This window comes from Eschrichtius robustus, chromosome 6 (assembly GCF_028021215.1).
Source record: "Eschrichtius robustus isolate mEscRob2 chromosome 6, mEscRob2.pri, whole genome shotgun sequence".
NCBI classification, from domain to species: Eukaryota; Metazoa; Chordata; class Mammalia; order Artiodactyla; family Eschrichtiidae; genus Eschrichtius; species Eschrichtius robustus.
This window is the reverse complement of record NC_090829.1, coordinates 138,775,934-138,797,007: the sequence shown is the minus strand read 5'-3', so window position 1 is coordinate 138,797,007 and position 21,074 is coordinate 138,775,934. Positions and strand designations below refer to the sequence as shown.

Genomic DNA, 21,074 nt, shown 5'->3' with positions numbered 1-21,074 from the left:
GTGAGAATGTATACTAGTTACCTAGATGTTATATACCATATGCAACTTCAGTAAGGACATTTGAACCACAAGGATAGTTTAAAATGTTTGAAGAAATACATAGCAGGTATGCAGGGCTTTTTTCCTTCTTCAAATATAAGTTAATTACGTTAACCAAAAAACCATGAAACTAAATCATTTAATAAACTTGGTGGATAAAAAGTGCTTCCCCAACTCTACGTCTTCCAAGTAGATGTGTGTCTATATGGATTATTTTGTATTATGAATGTGCGCATACACCAAATAGAATTTTCTAGCAGAAGGCTGACTCTTTTCCCAACTTGCACTATGGGCTGAGGAGACAATTAGCATTTTGTGGTTCTCCCTGTCATGTTTTGGTACCAAAGTCTGACAGCCAGGATTGCTGCATTTACTAATTTAAAGGCAAAAATAAATTAATAAACTCTGCCATATGAAGTAGACTTCTTATTCCAATACATGCTTTTAAAAAAGTTCAATAAAAGGCTCTGAATTGGGATGGGCTTATAACACATAAAGAATCATTTTTATATTCTCAAATAGTTCAGAAAGTTATTTAGATAGTGCAGATTAAAAAAAAAAACACCAGTTTGCTATGAATTATCACACAATTATGGCAAACCTAGGAGCTTATGCTCCCTAGGAGCTGCTAACATAGAGTTTAACCCCGAATTAATATGAAAGATGTCATTACTTAGAGATATTGTTATAGAGAATAATTGAAAGTTCTTGGAACACAGAAGGGCATTACGTAAATATAAGCTATTACTGCCCTTATTCATCAGAAAACCTGTTTAAAAGGTTACTCTGACTAGTGGGTAAAATTTTATTAACACTGTTATCTCTGGTGATTAAAAAAAATCTTGAAGCCTATTTTAATTAAAGTTTTCATGTTTGATGTGTTTGTCTGACTTATACTACTACTAGTAAAAATAATCTAAAAGGTGCAAAAAAATTTTTTAAACAGAAGTTGGGTATTTGACATTCTTTTCAATACCTTATTTTACTATTTAAGAAGACAGAAAAAAATACACATTGTGATTCTGCCTAGATTTCCTTCTGCAGAGTTAATTGGGAATAGGAGGCAGATTTGAGGGAAAAGTTTGTTGTTGCTTATTTAAACAGTTCACCATGAAACACTCCCCAGACATCAGCGTGAAAGTGTTTTTGTAGCTGGAGACTGATACTGAGATAGTCTCGCCAGGAGATCAGAAAAAAATTAGTCGTCCTACACGGACAGTCAGTTTGACTTATTTTAAATTGACTCTTCTCCTGGCAACATACAGACAAAAGGCATCTTCACAATTTTTTGGGAAAATTCAAAATTATGATATACAAAGTTTTATGTCTGCATTAGCACCAAAAGGAAATATAATTTAAATTCCAGTTCTGCTTAAATTTCCTTTCTTGGTCACTTGTAGAGACGTGGATGGATCTAGAGACTGTCACACAGAGTGAAGTAAGTCAGAAAGAGAAAAACAAATATCGTATATTAACGCATATATGTGGAACCTAGAAAAATGGTACAGATGAACTGGTTTGCAGGGCAGAAAGTGAGACACAGATGTAGAGAACAAACCTATGGACACCAAGGGGGGAAAGCGGCAGGGGGATGGGGGTGGTGGTGGGATGAATTGGGAGATTGGCATTGACATGTATACACTAATATGTATAAAATAGGTAACTAATAAGAACCTGCTGTATAAAAAAATTAATTAAATAAAATTCAAAAATCCAAAGAAAAAAAATGTCCTTTCGTGGCGTTTATCATGAACAGGAGGTATATTTGTTACCTATCCAACGTTTTGGTCATTCTTAATTATTGTGTTCAAAAACAATCATGTTTATTTCCCACGTGAAAAGAGAAAAATGACAGAGAGCGAAAGAGAGACGTAGAATGCCAGACTGAGCAGCCTGACAGAATGAACTGGAAGGTCCTGGTATGTGCACAGTGCCTTATGATGTGCCAGAACATTCCCCATGACTAATTATCCCTAATATGTTCCCACCAAAGGATGCTATCTGAAGCAACTTTCGTGCTATTTGAAGTACAGTTCTAATGAAACTTATAATGCCTGGCTTTTGTGTAGCTCCCTATAGTTTATAAATCACATGGGCCCTTGGTATGTTTCTCACCATTATCCTGAAAGAGTGGTGGAGCGGGCATTATTTTCTTATTTAAGTTATGGTTCAGAGAGGTCAATTGCCTGCCCTTATCAGACAATGAAAACCATACAACTAAATGCATTTCCCTTTTTGCTTTGACTGCTAGGGAGCTCAGATCTAAATTTGATATTCAGTAAAGGTGACACTATCGATTTTAAAGTATGTTTGACCAGTCATTTTTAAAGTATGTGAAATGTTTTGTCTTGTTTGTGACATTATTATAAGACTTATCAAAGGTTTTATAAGTTACAATTTTAAAAGTTAAGGAATCTGATCAAGGGCACTCAGCCACAGATCAAGTCAGGAGTAGAAACCAGGCTGGGTCTAACTAAAGGGCCTTAAATAATTCTAAATATTCAGAGAATAATGAGGTGGAAATTCAGAGAATAATAACTTTGGAAAATATAAAAAGAGAAAATTTCATATTTCCAATAGTATTTCCCATTCTACAAGTACACTAATCCCATGAGTCACATAGGTGAAAGAGACAAGCTTTAATAAATCTCATCTGGGAGACCTGGTATCATAAAAGAAGAGAAGAGGAAGAGAACAGAAAACGCCAAACAATTTTAATATGGGATTCACTTTAGAAGACTTTTCAGAAGAAAACACACAGGCGCAGAAACCCACTTGGACATGGATAAGGATACACATCCATTGGAAAAGAAGGTTGTAAACAAATGGAAAGTTTAAAAAACATCTTGGCAGAAAAAGAAGAGGAATACACCAGATGCAGGTTTCCAAACTGGTAATTTTGTTTTTCAATGAGAAAGCCCAAGCCACTTTAATTGGCATGTTTTATTTTGGCTTAACTACAGGAGGAGGCTGGTGCAGTACAGATTATTCATGTGCCTCCTGGGAGCCCATTTCCTGGATCTAATTAATTCTAGTGTGTCTTCAGTTGTAATGAAAAAAAGCACTCTGATAATTCACAATGTAAAGAAACATTTAGCCCCTATATGTATAAAACAATGTGACTCTTAGAATCATGATCCATGCTTGTTAAATCAGAAATGTGAATGGCAACAATCAGTAGACTCTCCCACCATCCAGACTGGCCACAGCCCAGACAAGCAGCCAAATCCTCTACCAAACCCTTGGCTTGACGGGATAGAGAAAACAGTGCACCTCTCTCCTCTAGGGAATGAACCCCTTTTTAGAAGACAGTTCCAGAAAAATCGGTAATATTTAAATGTTCTAAAGAAACCAGGACCTTGCTGTGCAAAACAGTAGTAAACTGAGTTTTATGAGTTTCTATCACAAGCATATAAAATGCTTTACTGAAACGACCACTGAACTGGAAAAACTCAGGAAAAATTACCCTGAATTCCATGTGAACACTCATAAATCTACCCCCCCTTTTCTCTCTCCCCAAAGCACATTCTGCATAAAATCCATGTTCTACATCAGCTTGCCTCTCTTTCATAGCAACTCACAATACCACGTGCAGACCATCAAGCGTGGACTGAAAAATCTCCCTTTGTGAAGCTCTTGTTAGCGGCAGAGAACTTTACTGTATAAGCAGAGTCCAGGCTATTGGACAAGGCTGACTGTTGCAAAGACATTATGAGGCATTAGCCCCAAAGGAAAAAGAAAGTAGAAAAGTGAAACATAACACGGAGAAGAAAAGCCCCGCGGGCCGGCCGAAAAAGACGATTTTGTAATTTTGGATTACGTTCAGGCACGAAAGTAGACACTAGAACAGACTCATTTTCAAGTTGGGTAAGGCTGTCAAGATCCGCCAACGCTTAACTTATTATCTTGGTTGTACATAAAATTAGACAATACCCACCTGGGACAAGCCTAAATGTACAGAAGCTGTTTCCGAAATATACATGATTTTGCCGTCAGATGCTACCACAAAAACAAATCCATCCAAAGTCTGTAAAAGAAAAAGCATCAGAGTAAGAGATAATAGACATTAGAGTTAAATCTGATCATTGTACTGGCACTGGGATGGAGAAATGTATGAAGTATTATAACAACGTATATTGTTAAATGCAGAAACGGCGCCCCGGGGCCATGAGAAGGACTATAGGTTTAGTTCCCCAGCCAGGCTCTCAAATGCTTTTAAAGGACTTTAAAAACAGTCTTACATCTACATCACAAAAATCATGCAAAACATTTGAGAATTCCTATCATGCTCAGTTTAAACGTAGTAGCTTTATTGTTGGGGTTATTTTAGCACTTAGCACAAATCCGGAGTTCTGTGGTACTTAGAGGAAAAGCTACCACTGTATAGACCATTTCATGTCATAATTGGCAGCCGTTTATACCACTAGAACATATGCTTTATTTGCCACAATTTTCTAGTTATCCCTAAGTACCATTTGAATAATAAATTCCTAACACTACCACTCCCCAGAAAATAAAATACCTGGTTATTTTTAACAGACTATGTCTACAAAATTAATTATTTAGAATCTTCAAGAGATCAGACAACCTTTGCAAAATTCAAGGAGAAAAAGTATCAATTTCTGAAAAATTAAAGCTACCTAAATGATATTCTGATTTTGCCTAACTTGGCTAGCCCTCAAAAAAATAAAGTAAAATTATAAGAGGTAGTTAAGTCAAATAAAGGGTAATGATTATATTTATGCGTGGCAAGGATAAAAAGACTAAATTATTTTTGAAAAAGGAAACTGCATTTTATTTACTCATTCATATTTTAGATCCAGAACCAAAGAAAAGCAATAAAGTTGGTGAAAGGCCCATACAACCCACAACATTGCCCCCATAAAAAATATTCCAAATTAATTTCTGGCCACAAATTCTATTTTTACAGCATGTAATTGAAACCAGATTACCTTTGGTTTTTCTAAATCCGCCCCCTCTTTGGAGGGGGGCCTAAAAAGAATGTAGAAGTGAAACCTGAAAGATATCCTTACATTCTGCTGTCTCAGATACAGTTTTGCTGCAAAAACTTCTTTGCCAACTAAACTATCATTAGCTTTCCCTGTGCTGAGGTTGAAATCAACATCTTGATTATAAGCCCGACTTTCATGTTTCTAACTCAGCTACAAAATATTTCCCCAACTAAACTCCTTTTCAAAGATATAAACTATTCAGCAATTTCTGAAGTTACCCACGTTTTGGCACATTTTGCATTCTTGCTTAACTCCAAAATCATTAAAGAGATACATTTAATGAAATAGTATCGGACAGCCAGCCATATGAGTAAAAGAGAAAAAGTTATCAAAATTAAATTCTGAAAGTTGCCGGCGGTAGCTTAAAAAATAATACTTTTAATGGAAAATGTTGGTTATGCCTTCATAGCTGCAAACGACCTAATGCGCTTGCAAGTATATTAACTGCAAAGCCGCCCATCCACAGACACAGTCCGGAATTAAATAAATGTACAGTGGAGAAACTTGGGAGCGTTGACTTTGCCGCCAGGTTTTCACTGGAGCTCCCTGGCACTTAGTTGTCTCTGATATTAGTGTCACTTATAATATGTAGGAGCACCAAACACTTAAGATACCGCGCACGGAGCCGGACCCGAGCTTGCGGGCAGAGCGCAGGGCGCGCGGGAAGGGCTCCAAGAGTACCATTTCCCGGCCGGCTCCCACACCACTAGCTTTATGTTGTAAAAGCCTCGGGTTTCAAATACATCCCGGGATCTTCTCTTCCCCAGCGCATGCATTTAAAAAAATAAATCACACTAGGGCATTTGGGGCAAAAGAGTTTTGAAAAGATCTGCTTTTTCGAAGCGCGGAGCCGACTCGCTGACCCAAGACACAGAGTTCCGTAGCCAACTTTTTTTTCCCCCCTTATAAAGAAAACACAAAATAGAAGGAGGAAATGCAAAATAGCTCTCGGTAGGCATTTTTCGGTGGCAGAGACAAATGACGGGAGGGGGAATGAATCGGGTCGTTGATGAGGCTCTGTAAAGGGCATTTGAAAGATTCCGAGACACGAGGCGTTTCTGTGCCCACCTAGCGCCAGCCGCGGACTTGGAAGTGGCCGGTTGTGCGCACGGTTACCCCACCCGAGCCCCACACACCGCGAAGGAAATCCGAGGTCAGGGGCGGTTTAGTAACCGCGGACTGAATGGCTCCGGGCTGGGGCGCTAAGCGGCTGACACAAACCAAGCAAGGACTTCCTCCGTGAGCCAGGTGACCCCGGAGGTCGCACCATGTCGTGAGCTGGGCCACTTGAGTTGAACAAGGCTCCACCACTAGCAAGTGGAACCTCAGGCATGTTGCTTAACCTTTCTGTGCCTCAACTTCTTGCTCTGAAAAAATGCAGTTACAAATAGAACACACTCTAGGTGGCTGGTGAAGAGAGATGATATAGTAAGATTTAGAACAGCTTCTGGCCGGTAGCAAACTCTCAGTAAATGTGAACTGCTAATACTCAATTATTGATGCTGTCTCTCCTCTATTGCAACCTCTCCAGACACACACAATCGTCAGACGCTTTAGGCTGCCTCCCTCTGACTCAGAGCAGCCAGATCACTCCTTCTTTGGCTCCGGCGCCTGGCACAGCGTCTGGCGCAGAGCAAGAGCTCCATAAAAGTTTGCCGAAGGAAGTAAGGTTGGAGAGGACTTAACCACACCCAGGGGCGCCCTTCGGCCTAGGTCTCGTGGGCTAGAGAGTCCTGGGGCTGGGGCGGGGGAGAGGGTGCCAGGTGTGGGGTTGATGGGGGGCTGGCCTGAGGCTGCCCGGGTTGACCGGGATCCACACGCAGTCCCGGCCCTCCGAGGGGAGTTGGGGAGAATTGGCCCGAAGTCCGATCGCTGCCTCGGGAGACCTCTGCAGCCTGGGGGCGGCCTGTGGATCCGCCCGGGGCTCCTTGAGGAGGGACCCCTGGAGACTGAGGCGGTGGGGTCGGAAGGGAGCCCCTACCCGGGCGCGGGCCAGGGCCGTTGGTGGCGGCGGCGGCGCTTTTCACCCCGCGGCGGCCCTACTACCTGCAGCAGGTGCGATCCCAGCTCCTTGGCGACGCTGTCCAGGGGCCCCGCGCGGCTCGGCTGTCCCCACGCGTCTCCTAAACCTGGACGGGGAATAAAGCAAACCGGTAAACAGCAGCGCCCAGCCAGAGGCCTCAGCACCCGGCGCCCCGCCGGCCGTCGCCCCTTTGCCTTCGATTAAAAAGGAAAAGGCCAGAGGAGAAATTCCCGCCGAGGCCTTGGGTCCAAGCCGGCCAGGCCCACAGCTCCCTTGGGTCGCCCGCGTGCTCACGGCTCTGAAATTGCCGTTTTATTTGAAATGCCACAAAGTAATCTAATTTGCTTTGAAATCGGCCATCCTCGTAGCCAGACGGGGATATCGATTTGACCAGTAAATATTCCCCCAAGGGTCCTTCCTCTCTCCCTTCCCCGCGCCGCCGGCAGCCATGCACTTTCCCAAAGACAGAGAGGCCCGAACGTAAAGCCCTCGCCGTCCTGGAGGCAGCTTTTCCGGCATTAAAACAACAAAACAAACAAACCAAAACTTTTTCAACCCCCTGTAATCTCTCCCCTCCCCCGCCCCGGACTCTCCAGCCCTCACTGGGGCCCCAGGAGCGCCCACCCTCTTCCAATCCAAGAGCTACAGCCTGGGAAGGGGTTACCTGGGGGCTTCCAGAAGGCGAACTCCTAAGTCGCCGGCGGCGGGCGGGGTACGGGTCGAAGGCGGGGAGAGCCATGTGTATACTAGACGGTAACTGGGAGGTGTTTGTTGGCACATAATTGGGGTCTCGCAGCCCTTCCGCTTCTTAACTGTCCTTCCAAGGCCTCCGTTGCTCCCCACCACCTCCCCGAAGGCCACCAGTGTTTCAGAAGGCGCACCAGGGCCAAGGCAGCCCAGCTCGAGAGAACATCTCTCCCCTGCGCCCTCGGCTCAGCTGCCGTGACCCCGGAGATCCCAGGCTTTGCCTGCACGCCCGGGAGGAAGCAGGAAAGCCGGGTGAGATTGCGGCGCTAAGCGCCAGCTGGGAGAACCCCAGCCGCTCCCTGAAGTCCTGCTGGCGGCCTGGCCCGAAACCCTCCAGCGGGCGCCGCGGGCCGGGCGCGAAGCCGCAAAGACCGAGGACCGCAGTCCTAGCAACGCCCCCCGCAGCCCCGCGAAGAACGCCCCCCAGGCTCTAGGCCCCTCGCGCGCCTCCCACCAGGGCTGCGACCCTGCGGGTGAGCTGTGGGTGGCGCGGGCGCGTCCGTCTCCCCTCCCGCCAGAATTGCGGGTCTGACCGGTCCCCTGCGCGCTGCTCCCGGAAGTGTGCGACCAGGGGCCGGAGCGAATCCGAGGCCCATTCCCGAGACCGAAAAGCCCCTCCAGGCAGGCGGCGGCGAGTGGGTTTCCGGAGAGCGTCGCGCAGGCACCCTGGGTCTCCCCACTGTCCCTGGGCCGCCCGGGGCATCGCGGCTTCTGGAGCCCTTGATCCTAGCGGGCGGAAAACGCACCCCGAGGGCCTGGGTGCCGCCCAGCCCAGAGCACCTCCAGGCCCAGGGCCCCCGCAGAGACTTTGGAGACCCTTCTTTCGGCAACTTCTATTACGCAACTAAGGAAGGGATGGCCTTTAATTCTCCTCCTGGGCTCTGGAATTAGGGGTTTATCCTGGTCTCCCCATAAGGAAGAGGCTAATTTCCACATATTCCGATCTCCCAAATATGATCGCAGCCCCGCACCCCCCGGACTCCAGCACGTGAACGGAGGTGTCTCTTTAACCCCAGGAAATCACTGCCCACCCCACTCTCACTCCCAAGGATGACCACAGTGACCATATTATAGGGCCATTGGCTCTCACGGTAGGTCCTTCCTCCCCAGCACCCAAGAGGCCGGCCTACTGGTGGTGGCGTTGACTCCATTTAACCAGAAATGGAAAGAACCAAAATTTTAAAGCCTCCGGGGCCTGAATGAAGAAAAAACATAATAAGGGCCCAGGAATTCTGATGTCCGAAAATGGACAAAGGTGCCTCTGTAACTGTCCTTTACCCTGCTCCTGGGCCCGACCCCTGGTTTGGGCCAAGCCACCTTTGCCCAGCTCTCTGTGGCCACCGCCTCCAGCCTTGGCTCCTGACAGGGCCTGGGGCTCAGTGACCTGGGGAAATCTGCACCTTCTTTGGGAATGACCCCCCCAAACCAAACTCCCCTGCCTGGGTCTCCCAAAAGCCTTGTCGAAAGCTCTGGCCTCACATGCAAACAGTGCGTTGGCTGCACAGGACAATTTTTCCGTATAATTCAAAGCCTGTTCTCTTATATCATTATAATTGTTCGTATTATTTCTTGATGCCTCCGCTTTGCCAGCGGAGATTTGGACCTGGCACGAGGGGGGGCGGATGGTGGGGAGGCTCTCCTTAAGCATCCCTACCCCCATGCCACCTCACAGGGTGATAGTGCTGCCAGCTCTTCCAGCAGAAACCTCTGTGGGCGAGACTTTTTCCCTGGGCCCATAAAAATCTACTTTGGGCTGAATGCAGAGACTAAATAAGGTAAGGTTTGTAACAAAAAAAATCATCTTGTTACTATAAAGCCATACATACTCCTGAAAAAGTGAGGCACTAGGCCTGTGGCCCTTATCTAGACCTAACAAAGGGCTTTATTTGTTAGAAAAATGAGGGAAGGAGTGTAAGAAAAGACTGCGCTAAGCTCCTCCAAGGTTATCAGCCATTGGTGGTCTGTCTTGCCTGATTCTGGGAAATCCCCAGCCCACCCCATCCCAGTGACTGCAGGGGAGCAAGGCGGGGGAGGTTCCAAACCTGGCCTGCGGTTTCCGGCCAGGGTTTGGGGTCCTGCTTGCCCTACATGTGTCAATAGGGGAATCAGATGGGCACTCCCTGCTACTGGGAATCCAGATGGCCAGGTCACTGGGGAGGGGGGTCAGCCACTAGGTCAGAGGGAAAGGGAGCCAAGTGTCCCCGTTTCCCCTCTGCCTCCAAGGGTTTGTGGGTGCTTGCACTTGTACCCACACTCAGCGAGCGGACTGTTTGGTTTAAACCCCGTCAGGCCCTGCCCACCACAGAAGCTATCTAAATATGGTCCCTCCTCTCTGGGTGCTCAGTCAGTCAGTCAACAAACAGCTCTTGGGTGCCTGCTGTACCAGGTCCTCAGCCAGGTGCAGGTCACAGACCATAAACATCAAATCACACAAACGATCTGATTTCCCAGTAAAGGGGACGCTGTGGAGGGGTTCCCTCGCTGTGAGATAGGGTCACCCGGTCAGATGAGGGGGACACACGAGTTGAGACCTGAAGGAGGCAGTGAGGTTCGCTCCTTCCTCTGGACCCGGGAGCAGGACTCACTGTGGCCAGTGACCAATGGGTCCTGCCCCAGAGAAGGGTCTAGACTTGGATAAGAACTTCCAGGATGGACAGCGGTTCTCACACTTCCCCGAGGGCAACCTTGGGTATCTAAAATGGTGGCAATTCAGTCCTCTTCCGGCCTTGGAGTGGTTCGCGGTCACTGGGTCCCTGAAAAGCCCGGCCTTTGCACCCTTTTAGAAACCCACAGCTGCACAGCGGCCCAGAGGGGGTGTGAAGGGGGTGGTAGGTAGAGACACCCCGACAGGGTTTGGTCTGGGTGGGGGAAGGGAGGGGATTCCAGCCCGGCCTGCCTGGCCAGGGGCCAGTGTTGTACACGCACAGACCACAGACAACGGAAGCGCCCCAAGACCCGGTCGCCTGACGCTTAGACCTTGCAGGATGGGAGGGTGCCTCGGCCGAGCCCGCGCTCAGGAGCGCACGTGGCCAGCGCCGCGCCGGCCAGGCTTCCAGTCAGCGCCCCGGAGCGCCCCGAGCCGGTCTTGGACGCTAGCCTCTGGGTGCCAAATCTGCGGCGCCCGCGCTCCACATCCTCGCTCCCAACCTCCAGGGCCCCCCCGCAACTCTGCAGTTCCCATCACCACTGCCGAGCTTCCCGCTCCGCCTCTGTGAACTTTCCCTCCCGGACCCGGCGCACAGCCTGGCAGGCTTCCACGTAGAGACGGGGAGAGGGTTGTAAAAACCCACTTTATTCTAAAAAAATAAGTCTACTTAAAAAAAAAAAAAAACTACATTATTTCGGGCTGCGATAGGGAAAGGCCTCGGATATGTGACTCCATGTCGGGTTAGGGCTAGTTTCTCCTCACCAAACCCTCTAAATCAAAGCGTTTCCATTCCCAACAACAATTTCTAGGACCGCCCCAACCCCCGCACCTCCCCTTGGCACTCAGGGGTGTGTGTGTGTGTGTGTGTGTGTGTGCGCGCGTGTGCGCGCGCACGCATCGAGTGGGAAGGACTCTGCCCGAATCTAAACCCAGACAAATCCAGCCACTGGAATAATTCAGGCCTCCAACCCCATTTACTGTGCGTGTGACATGTTCACTTCTTTGGAGTAAAAGGTTGTGATGAGTGGTGCAGGCCCTGCCTCTCTCTTGCCCACACCTGTCTGGGATCTTGGTGGGGAGCGGGAGGAGGGGCTCTGTTCTCTTCCCACGATCAGCCTCAGCTTCCAGCTCCACTCCTGAGCTGGGACCTGCAGCCAGTCCCTCCTCGAGCCCTTTCTGTACAAGTGCCCAGAGGCGAGGCCACCCTCTGCCCCACAGCTGAGCACAGGAACCCCAGCTCCTAGGAAGAGGCCTAACCCTGGTGATTGGCCGGGGAGCTCCCGCAGCTCTGACTTGTACCTCCTGAGGCCCAGCGTGGGTCACCAGATGGCGGAACTTGCCCTGCATCCTGCCCAGCGTGGTCACCATGCAGCTATGGCCAGAGAGCAGCAGACTTCTCCCACCCCGGGTGCTTCTGTGTTTCCAAAGTGCCCCCTCTCCAGAAGTGAAGGCCACGCTGCAAAGAGGGCAGGGAGACCCTGGGCCCCAGCGTTTCCCTGAGCCCTGTGAGTAGCAGGCCTTCCCAACCACATTAACTCACTAAGCTTTCAATTCCGAATCCACTGCCACAGCCAGCCTTGCTCTCCTGCCCTCTTCCCTGCCCTTCTTCCTTCCACTTCTCAGTTTGCAGTTAAAGGGGAGAAAACGGTGGAAGCCCAGAAAACCGCTCATCTTCCAACTCCAGGCAGTGAGTCCCGGAGGTCCACCGAGTGGGGCGCGCCACCGTTAAGGTCGCATCTGGCCCAAGGAAGGCAGTGAGCTCACAGGAAGGACCAACTGGAGTAAGAACATGGTAGATTTCCACCTGCGCCCGCCTGCTTCCTCATACCCGATCCCGGGAACCCTGCGCAGCGATGGAGGTGCTAATGGGCCCATTTTACAGACAAGGAGACAGAGGCCCAGCGGGGCAGCTTGACAGAGCCGAGACTTGAACCGGTGTCTGGCTTGCCAGCACCCCCAAGCTTGTGGACTGGCCTCCCCGCGGAGTGTCCGCCTGGCTCCAGTCGCCTCTCTGCCCCTGCCCTGGGGCTTCTCCGAGCTCCTCTTTCTCTCCTCCTGCCTGGGGGGTCTCGGGATGAAAGGAGTCGAGGCCAGCGGCCTCTCCTGTGCACAGAAGCACAGGGGACACAGCGGCCTTCCCGCCTGCCCTGCCCTCGCGGGGGACCTTGGGAAAGGCCCGCCCCTCTCAGGCCTCAATTTCCTCAAATACTGAGGGTTAGCCTGGCGATTCCTGTGGTTCCTTCGGACTGTGCTCTTCATTTTCGAACTCCCAAAGTCCTAACTTGGCTTCTAGATTCTTCTTCACCCAGGGATCCGGCTTGGCTATCAAAACAGCGAGGCCGCGCTGGGCACATCGGGTCCGCTAGGTATCTTTCTGTTCGCTGCCGAGAGCCGGAGCAGGTCCGGGAGTTCCCGCCGTGGCGCAGGACCGGGTTGGCCGCTAACACCTCCCCGACGCCCACGTCCAGACCCTCGCAGCTCCGCCAGGCCCCGTCCGCCTCCCGCACCGCCTCCCTGGCGCAATGTCCCGAGAACAGGTTAAATCAGTTTCGGATGCTGCTTCCGCGCTCCCACCCTTCGTCCTTCAGAGCCACGGGAGGGGCGAACGAGTCATTATGCGTTATTGAGGTCTTTCTAAACTCTTCTTTTTCTCTGCCCCAGGCACCCAACTCCTCTACTCTCCAGTCGCAGACTGACTTGAGGGGGAAAGTCTGCAGGCCCCAGGCCTCCGGACGCGCAGGGAGGCGTCCGGAGGCTGCTGGCCCACCGTGCAGGCGAGCGCCCCTGCTCCCTGCTTCAGCGCTGCAGGAGCCGCTGCGGTCTAGATCACCGCCTGCTCCCCATTTTGGATGAATCTGGACCCCTTAGGTTCAGGACTATTTCCAAAACTCTAGGGCCACATAATTCTCCCCCGACCCCTCCTGGAGTTCCAATCTCAATGGTCACCCCCAGGAGACGCCCAGGCCGCCCCTCAACTACACCACTAGGAACAAAGCACAGGGGCCTGGTGCTCAGGGGCCAGACCACAGCCAGCCCATCCCTGCAACCTGCTCAGGGCCAAGCAATTCTGGGTCCCAAGGCCTGCAGCCTCGCTTCGCAGCGCTGGAACCTACAGACCCAGTTTAATATTTGCAGGAGCATATACACACCACTTCCCAATTTTTAGTCGCTTTCCTGGAAATCCCCAAACAAGTGGCTAGCAATTAGCCCCTTTCTCCAGGCCTCAATTTCTGGCTTACTTGAAATCATTTATTCTTCTGGTCATTTCTTTGTAATTTGTATTTCCAGTGGGGTGGGAGGGGGACAGGAGAGAAGGCTTATGTCCTGTCTGGGCTCCACACCTGCTTTGCAGCATGTGGATTAAGAAACGGTTCACCCGAGCAAACCAGTTACCATCCCTCCTCCCAGGGTTGGAAGGAGACTCGGCTCTTATAAAACCCAATTCTCCTTTAATTTTCACTGAAAACTTCAGCAGGAGAGGAATCATCTCTGCTTCGGTGGAGGGCCCACAAATAGCGTCCACTGGGCCGCAGCTCCGAGTGGGAGGGGGGCACCTCGGTTGATCGGGGTTGGAAAGGAAAAGAACTTTCCCTTCTAAGAGCTCTGGGCTGTGGCAGTCAGGTCACAGGCTCCTGCTCCAGGGAGGAAAGTGCCCGCCTGACCGCACAGCGCAGCTGGAAGGCTCCGGTGAGGACAGGCCACCGCTTCTGGCCCCCTCGGCTCCCTGTCCAGTGGCGCTCGGCTCCCCAGCCAGCACACTGCAGAGCTGGAGGTCACGCTGGGAGACAAGCCCTAGGATCTCCACCTGGGAGGTGGTGTAAAGGGCAGTTTATGACCCAGAGACGATTACAAATAACAGACTTAGGGGCGCCCACCGTAAAGAGGCCAAGTTTACTGACTTTAGGTCGATTGCCTGGCCTGGAACTGCCTTAATGGAGGCGCCCTGCGCTGGAGAGACACCTGTCGCAGCTCTGCAGCGACCCTCCCTGTGCCCTGTAGCTAAAGTTGTCTCCCTAGTCGTGCACTGGCTTCTGATACTCCAGAGGCTGCCACAGCTCTAGTGGCTCCTCGGCCTTCAGGTTGGGGGGTGCTCATCGGGTGCTGGAGCAGAGCGTCTCAGACAAGCGTCCTAATCCCTTCCGCCAGGCCGCAGCCAACATGGCTGGGGACAGAGACATTGGAAGGTGGTCGGTTCAGAACCACCAGGACACCAAAAGGGATGCGGTGGTGATCAGGCCTCCTCCAGCCCTGCTGCTCAGAGGTGCCCGCCTGGCAGCTACCGTCACCCACAGGCCGTGTGCTGGCAGGGAATGCCCACCCAGTGTGCCACCACTTCTGACCACTGAGAGCCTGCTGGGCCCGTGGGTCCTGGCGACCCTTGCCCACCACGGCACCTGCCCCTCCAGGCTTATAATCCAATCTAGAAAACAAGACTATGCTCAGGCCCGCCTGCCATTTCCGAATTAACCGCCTCCCTTTCTCCCCTGCCCCATCTCGGCTCACCTGTTTGAGCAGTCTTTCCCACCCTGACCTCCAGAGCCCCAGCCCCAAGAACGGCGAGCAGAGAAGAGACCACCTGAGAGGCCCGAGTCTGAGGCCCAAGTCCCTGCAAGTGCTCTGCTGGGAGCTGGGGCCTGCAGGGCCTGGGTCTCCCGGTGTACTCCACTCTCTCCCAGGGACCAGCAAGACGCTTCACTTCCGGCCCCGGGGGGCACTGTGCTTCCCCTCCACAGAAAGAAAGTAGGAAGGAAAAAATAAAAGGGGGAGTTAAAGAAATGAAGAAAGTAAGGCAGGAAAGAAGAAAGACCAGATTGGACTAGTATGCTCATGGAACGATCCCTGGTTCGCCCCCCCTACCCCCCAGCCCTGGCCCAGAAGATGGCCTGGTCTCTCTGTCACCAGGGCCCTGGCCCCTCTCTCCAGGAGGACCCGAAGTTCCCGGAGCGACCTCCCCAAGATGTTTTGGCACCGGCCGGAAGGCTCAGGCAGCCCCTCCGGGCCAGCTCTGGCTCCCCGCTTGGGTCCCCTAGCGCTCCCGGCCGCCCACCTGCGGCCTCACCTTCGGGAAAGACAGCGCGCATCTTCAGGTAGCTCGTGGTGAGTCGGATGATGGACGCCTTGTCCAGCTGCGAGGTGATGGCCGATGGCAGCGGGAGCAGCTTGGCCAGCTCATAAAACTCGCCATTTTCCTTCTCCCTCCTGGTCTTGGCCGCATTCTTGGACTTCTCCTTCATCGCGCCTCGGCTCCGGGCATATTAGACCCGGCCGTGCTCCAGGCCCGCGGAGCTCCGCTCTGGCTGCAGCGGCGGCGATGGGGAAGGGGGCCCCGCAGACCAGGTGAGCGTGGGGCGCCGGCCGCGGGCAGGTGCGTGGGGCCGACCAGGGGCACCAAGACGCCTCTCTGCAGCCGTGGGCCGGGAGCTCGGCGCAACCCGGGGGCGCCGCCCCGCGCTCCTCCCGCCACCGCCCCGGGCGCAGCCTCCTCCGGGCCGGACTGTTCCGCGGCGACCAGAGCCCTGGCTTCCCGCTCGCTTCGGCTCGCTCTTCCTTTCTCCCTCTTGTCTCCCCTGCCTCGGCTTTCCTTAGGGGTGGAGAGCGGCCGGCGAGGAGGCGGCGGTGCGGTTTAGTCCTTGACCGGGTGTTCGTACCCGCTGCCGCGAGGCCCCTCCGGGCTGGAGGACGGCACGGGCGGCTGCGGCTGCGGAGCCATGGAGCGGGAGGGGAGCGGACGCGGCTGGGGCCCGGCCCGGGTGCGCTCTCCTGCCCTCCCTGGCGGTTCCCTGTGCCTGGAGATGCGGCGCCCGGAGCCTGCGATCTGTCGCGAGGCGCAGAAGCTCAGCGGTCCACGTGCAACCGAGCCGCGTTTGTTTATGGCGGACCCGCCTTCGGGCGGAGCACTCGGCCGCCGCGGCCCGGGGGGGAGGGGGGGCAGGAAGGGGGGGAGGGACCGCGGCGGGGGCGGGGGCGGCCAATCTCGCCTACCGACCCCACCGCGGCCCCGGAGTCACAGGCGCGCCTCCACGTCGCTGCCTCCAGGGACTCTCCCAGGAGAGACCCGCGCGCTCCCGGCCTCGAGGAAATCGCGGTGAGGGCACAGGGCGCGCGGCGGGGACCGGCTCTGGCGAGCGGGTCGCGGGACCTGGGCGCTAGGAGGAGCGGCGGGGAGGGGCGGAGGAGGAAGGGAGGGAGGAAGCGGTGCGGAGACCTCCTCTGTGGCTCCCGCGCAGGTACTGGGCGGGCGCTGTCTGAGTGCCCTGCGGAGGAGGACTGAGTCCTCCGAGCCCGCGCGGGCCCCGAGCCCTCGCTCTCCCCAGTTTGCAGGTCCGAGAGCCGAAAGTGGTGGTGGTGGGGGAGGCCGGAGGGGAAGGACCACCCCCCTCCCCAGGAAGCGGCGCGAGTAGGGCTCGGAAGTGACCCTTATGCCCTTTCTCTCCTGTAAACGGTAGAGCGAAAGGAGATTGGCGCCTTCCCCGGAGGGGTTGGAGGCCGCGGGGACGCGCGGATCGGACGGAGAGAGGGGCGGAGGAGCCGAACCTACCGGTGAGGCCTTGCCCAGGGCAGCGGCGGGAACAGGGCCCAATAGTACCCGTCCCTGAAGCCCGATCCAGTGCGGCAGGAATTTCAGGGAAGCCGGCTGAGGCGGGTGCTTCAGGGCGAGGAGCACCGAGCGAGGGTCATCGGACAAGCGTTCGTGGTGGCCAGGGTGATGCGGGCAGGAGGCAGTTGGCGTAGGGAGGCGCAGTCGGAGACGCGGCCGGCCGTAGGGCGTCCCGGCGCTTTCCCTCAGGGCCACACTGGACCTCGAGTATACCCCACCCCACCCCGACCCTGTGCCTGCAACCCCGGAGGATCCTCCTAGCTACCCCGGCCACGAGGTAGCCCCCCATCCCTTCCCTTCTAGAAGCCCGAGCCCTCCGGACGCGGTGTGGACGCATGCTCTGGGAGGACTCCAGCTTCCTGGCGCGCGGGGTCAGAGGGCAGCCGCAGTGGACGCAGGGCGCGGGGTCCTGGGGTCCCTCGGACGCGTGCCGAGGCTGTAGGCTGTGGGAGCCTGATCTGGAGGTCAGCGAGGGAGGGGAGACGCCGGAGCCTTGGGGCCCAGCGCTAGGATCTCCGTCGAGGTGCCTTCTCTCGCCCCCAGCCCGGGAAGAGCCTGCGGCTCCGCGCGCTCACTGCCATTACAATGACTTGGTACTCGCCTCCCTCCCCCGCGTCTCGAGGGCAGGGCCTACGGCGACCTTGTCGGCAGCAGGCGCTCCTGACCCTTTCCAGGGACCCCTTTGAAGGTCAGAAGTTCGATGGCGTTGGAGGCGTCGTAGTTCCCTCGGTGGGCAGGACAGCGTGCGCAGACCCCGGCTCGGCCTCACCTGCCCCGGCGCCCTGCGGAACCCACAGCCGTGGCCTTGCTCGAAACCACCGAGCCGCGCGAGCTTAGGAGTTGGTGCCTCCCCACCAAATGCCGGGCGCACGTAGGAACCAGCACTTTTCCTTGGGGTTTCGGACCCAGGAGCGCTTTCCTTTTTCCAGCCGTGCTCGCAGAGGGTCGGGGGTGGGGCGCGCGAGCGGCTCGGGTACGCAGTGGCCAAACGCAAGGCTCCCGGCCCGCTTCCCCGCCCGGAGTCCAGCACCCCGCTGCGGGGACAGCTGTGGTCTCCCAGCTTCCGGGAGAAGGAGCTCCAGGGGGTAAGGGATTGCCGGCTGGGCCCCGCCGCCGCTTGCTCAGGCCGCCCCCGTGTGCGCTCCGGCACCTTCCTGGCTTCGGGAGGATTTAAGGCTTCCCTCACCCCCACGATTTCCGATCCTCAATTATGGACCCGGGAGAATTCCTCCTGGGCTTGAAAGGGATTACCCAGATCGCAGAAACATGGTTAAGTGGAAGTGGGAGAAACTCGACAAGTAACAGGAACAGAAACGTTCCTTAAACCAAAGTTCCCGGATTTCACGGGAAATTGTACTTGAGATCTCGATACCCGGTCTTCAGCAGTGGCAGCCGTTGTTGCATCTGCGAGACAGGTTCGAATCGCGTGGTGTGAGACGTAGCATAACGGAGCGTTTGAAGATTCGCAGATGTTTGGCTGTGGGGCACTTTAGGGCCCACAGTGTGCCCCAGCAAACGCCCAAGTGGGCCTTTTATCACCCTCCCCCCAACACATTCATTCAACACATACACACACAGCGCGCGGAGATGGGCCTGGGCTCCCACACAGCACCACCGAAAGAACCCAAAGTACTTCGGCGCGAACTTCGAGGTTTCCCCAGACGGGAAGAATAGTCATGTCTGCGTGGAATGGCGAAGGAAGAACCCCTGAGCTTGGATGGGGTCGTCCCAGGGCTCTCCCTGCCGAAGGGAAAGCCTGAGGCCCTTAGGACACCCACAGGATAGAAGCTCTGTGTAAGTTGGAAAAAGCACTAAACGCGTGCTAATTGGAGTGATGAGAAGCCGGCCGGTGGCCGCCGGTTGGGACACCTACTGCGTATTCCTTGCTCCAGGGCTCCTGGTGCAGGGAGTACCTCCTAGTCTATACTTTGAGTCGAAAGTCGAGCGCGTCGCGCAGAGCACGGAGACGGGCCCGCAGGGGAGAAGCATAGGGCAACGAAAGACCCCTCAGTCCCGGGCATCACCCAGAAACGGCGGTTCTCCTACTGGCCCAGAAGGAGTTGGCAAAATCTAGAATGACGAGAGGCTGGGGGCAGGAAGAGGGCAGGTGGAAAGAGGGGTCGGACACCTTGAGTCCAATAAGCTTTGGCCGCGCTTGCGGGACGCCATCAGCCCCAGTCTGTCCTGCTTCCAGCGCCTAGGCGCACCCCGAGGCGCACGAGCACGCCTCCGCATACCTCCCACCTCTTAGAAATTTTCCATTAGGAAACTGATCTGGAAGAAATTGAGGCCCTAAGAGGAAAGGGGCGGGGCCCGGCCGCCTCACATCTGCTTGGATTTTCCGCTTCAGATGCTCCGCAACTGTTTTTCCCCGGGGCCGCACCCGGCGCCTACCTGAGGCCCATCCTCCGCGGAAACCGACTTTCGCGTGAGATCAGGGGGAAAACGCGCAGATGTTCCACTAGGGATGGGCTGCTGCGGTGGCAGAAAGGGATCAGAGACTTTGTCCCTAAGGAGGTGGGGAGGGGAGGACTTCTCCCAGGCCTAGCACTAGATTTGGGGGAAGGGGTTGGAACCTCTGAAGTGGTGTTTAAGGAGAACTTCAACCGCCCAAACAAGCCGAGACAGCAGAAAACCCAGGACTATGGAGATGTGAACCTATTCGACTTATAAACTCTTGTCTACACAGGCAATTAGCATGATGTGGTTACTTCAGAAAATCCCGCTTGGGTTCAGCATCACAAATATGAGTATTTCAAGGCTGGGAGGCGCGTTTGGTCTAAGCTATCTGAAAAGGTACTTCGATTTTTCACTCCTTTCCTTGTGTAAGAAAAGGAAACTTTTCTGCGGTCATCAACTTTTTCTGCGGTCATTGCTACTCCCAGAAAGGCTCGGACAACAATTACAATATTACTACCCATTGAGTAAAAGTAATTACAGATATCCAGAGCAATTTCGTAATGATTCGTTCCTTGAGAGGTCGAGACAGTAACTCGCTCTGCTCACACATTCCTAAGTAGTAGAGGGAGAGAAGTTTATTTCTTTTTGTTTTGTTTTGCTTTTAATAAGTTATTTCACTGGAAGTTACCCCTTAGGAGAAAGTGTTTGCTTTTAGGTTGGTCGGCTTCTCTCTGATTATTTGATTACGTCACAGTAACTAGGGCAGATCCGCCCTCCTGCACAGGGTCCTGGGGTCCCTTGGTGCTTGTGTGTTCGGTCCTCGGCAGGGTGCCCCAAGTGGCTCTGCGGGGGGGGGGGGACGGGACAGGGAGGGGAGGGAAAGAGGCACCACCCAGTGGGGGGATTATTCCCACCTCCCAGTCGCGTTTCCCAGCCTGCTCGAGGCAGACTCTGCTCCCTGGGATTCCGAAAAGAGCGCAGTCCTTCTCGGACTTGGTTGTCCCGGACGACTTCGGCTTCTGGGATTGCGGGCTTGAGGGGGCCCTCTGGGGCAGTCCCTCCTAACCGAGGAACAGAATAGCTACTGCCTACTTCTCTCCCTCACTCAAGGTGATGCATTTAGGGATCAAAATCAGTGTCACCGGTAATTAATTGTAGTGATTAGCACAGTCCCCAGCGAGGGCCACAGGGAGCCATTGAAGCCGCGCCAGGTTTGGGGAAACGGCCACACGTTTCTTCTAATTTTACGTGGGGGGCGGGGGTGGTGGTGGTGAGAGGGCAGCCCTTTCCTCTGCACTCCTTCGCTGTCTCCCAGACCCATTCCCGCTTTCTCCCCCGTCTCTGAGAAGGTGCCCGGGACTTCGGCACCCCTCCCCGTGCACACACATCCAGCGTCCTCCGGAGAGAGCGAGGATTCTGCAGCGCCCGGCGCCCAGGAGCGGCGCTCAGGGACCGGCCAGGGATCCGGGCCGAAGGAGAGGGGAGCCGAGTGTCCTGCGCCGACCTCCTGCGACCCTTCTACGACCCGGAGGCACGAAGCCCCCGCAGCCCGCTCCCAGAGTGCTCTCGCTCCGGCTTAACAGAAACGTCGCCTCAAAATCCTGGTTC

The 21,074-nt window shown here is 54.1% G+C and overlaps 1 protein-coding gene across 2 annotated transcripts in view; it reads right to left on the bottom strand.

The window, feature by feature from the left end:
- The window catches only part of SIM2 (SIM bHLH transcription factor 2), a 43,992-nt gene extending 28,290 nt beyond the window's left edge, over window positions 1-15,702 (bottom strand). For both annotated transcript variants that reach the window (XM_068545770.1, XM_068545771.1), the window contains exons 1-3: window positions 15,528-15,702; window positions 7,098-7,180; window positions 3,977-4,066 (exon numbers count right to left, since the gene is read on the bottom strand). In XM_068545770.1, coding sequence (XP_068401871.1) covers window positions 3,977-4,066; window positions 7,098-7,180; window positions 15,528-15,702 — 348 coding nt within the window. The remainder of the gene's footprint in view (window positions 1-3,976; window positions 4,067-7,097; window positions 7,181-15,527) is intronic.
- Between the last annotated feature and the right edge of the window lie 5,372 nt (window positions 15,703-21,074).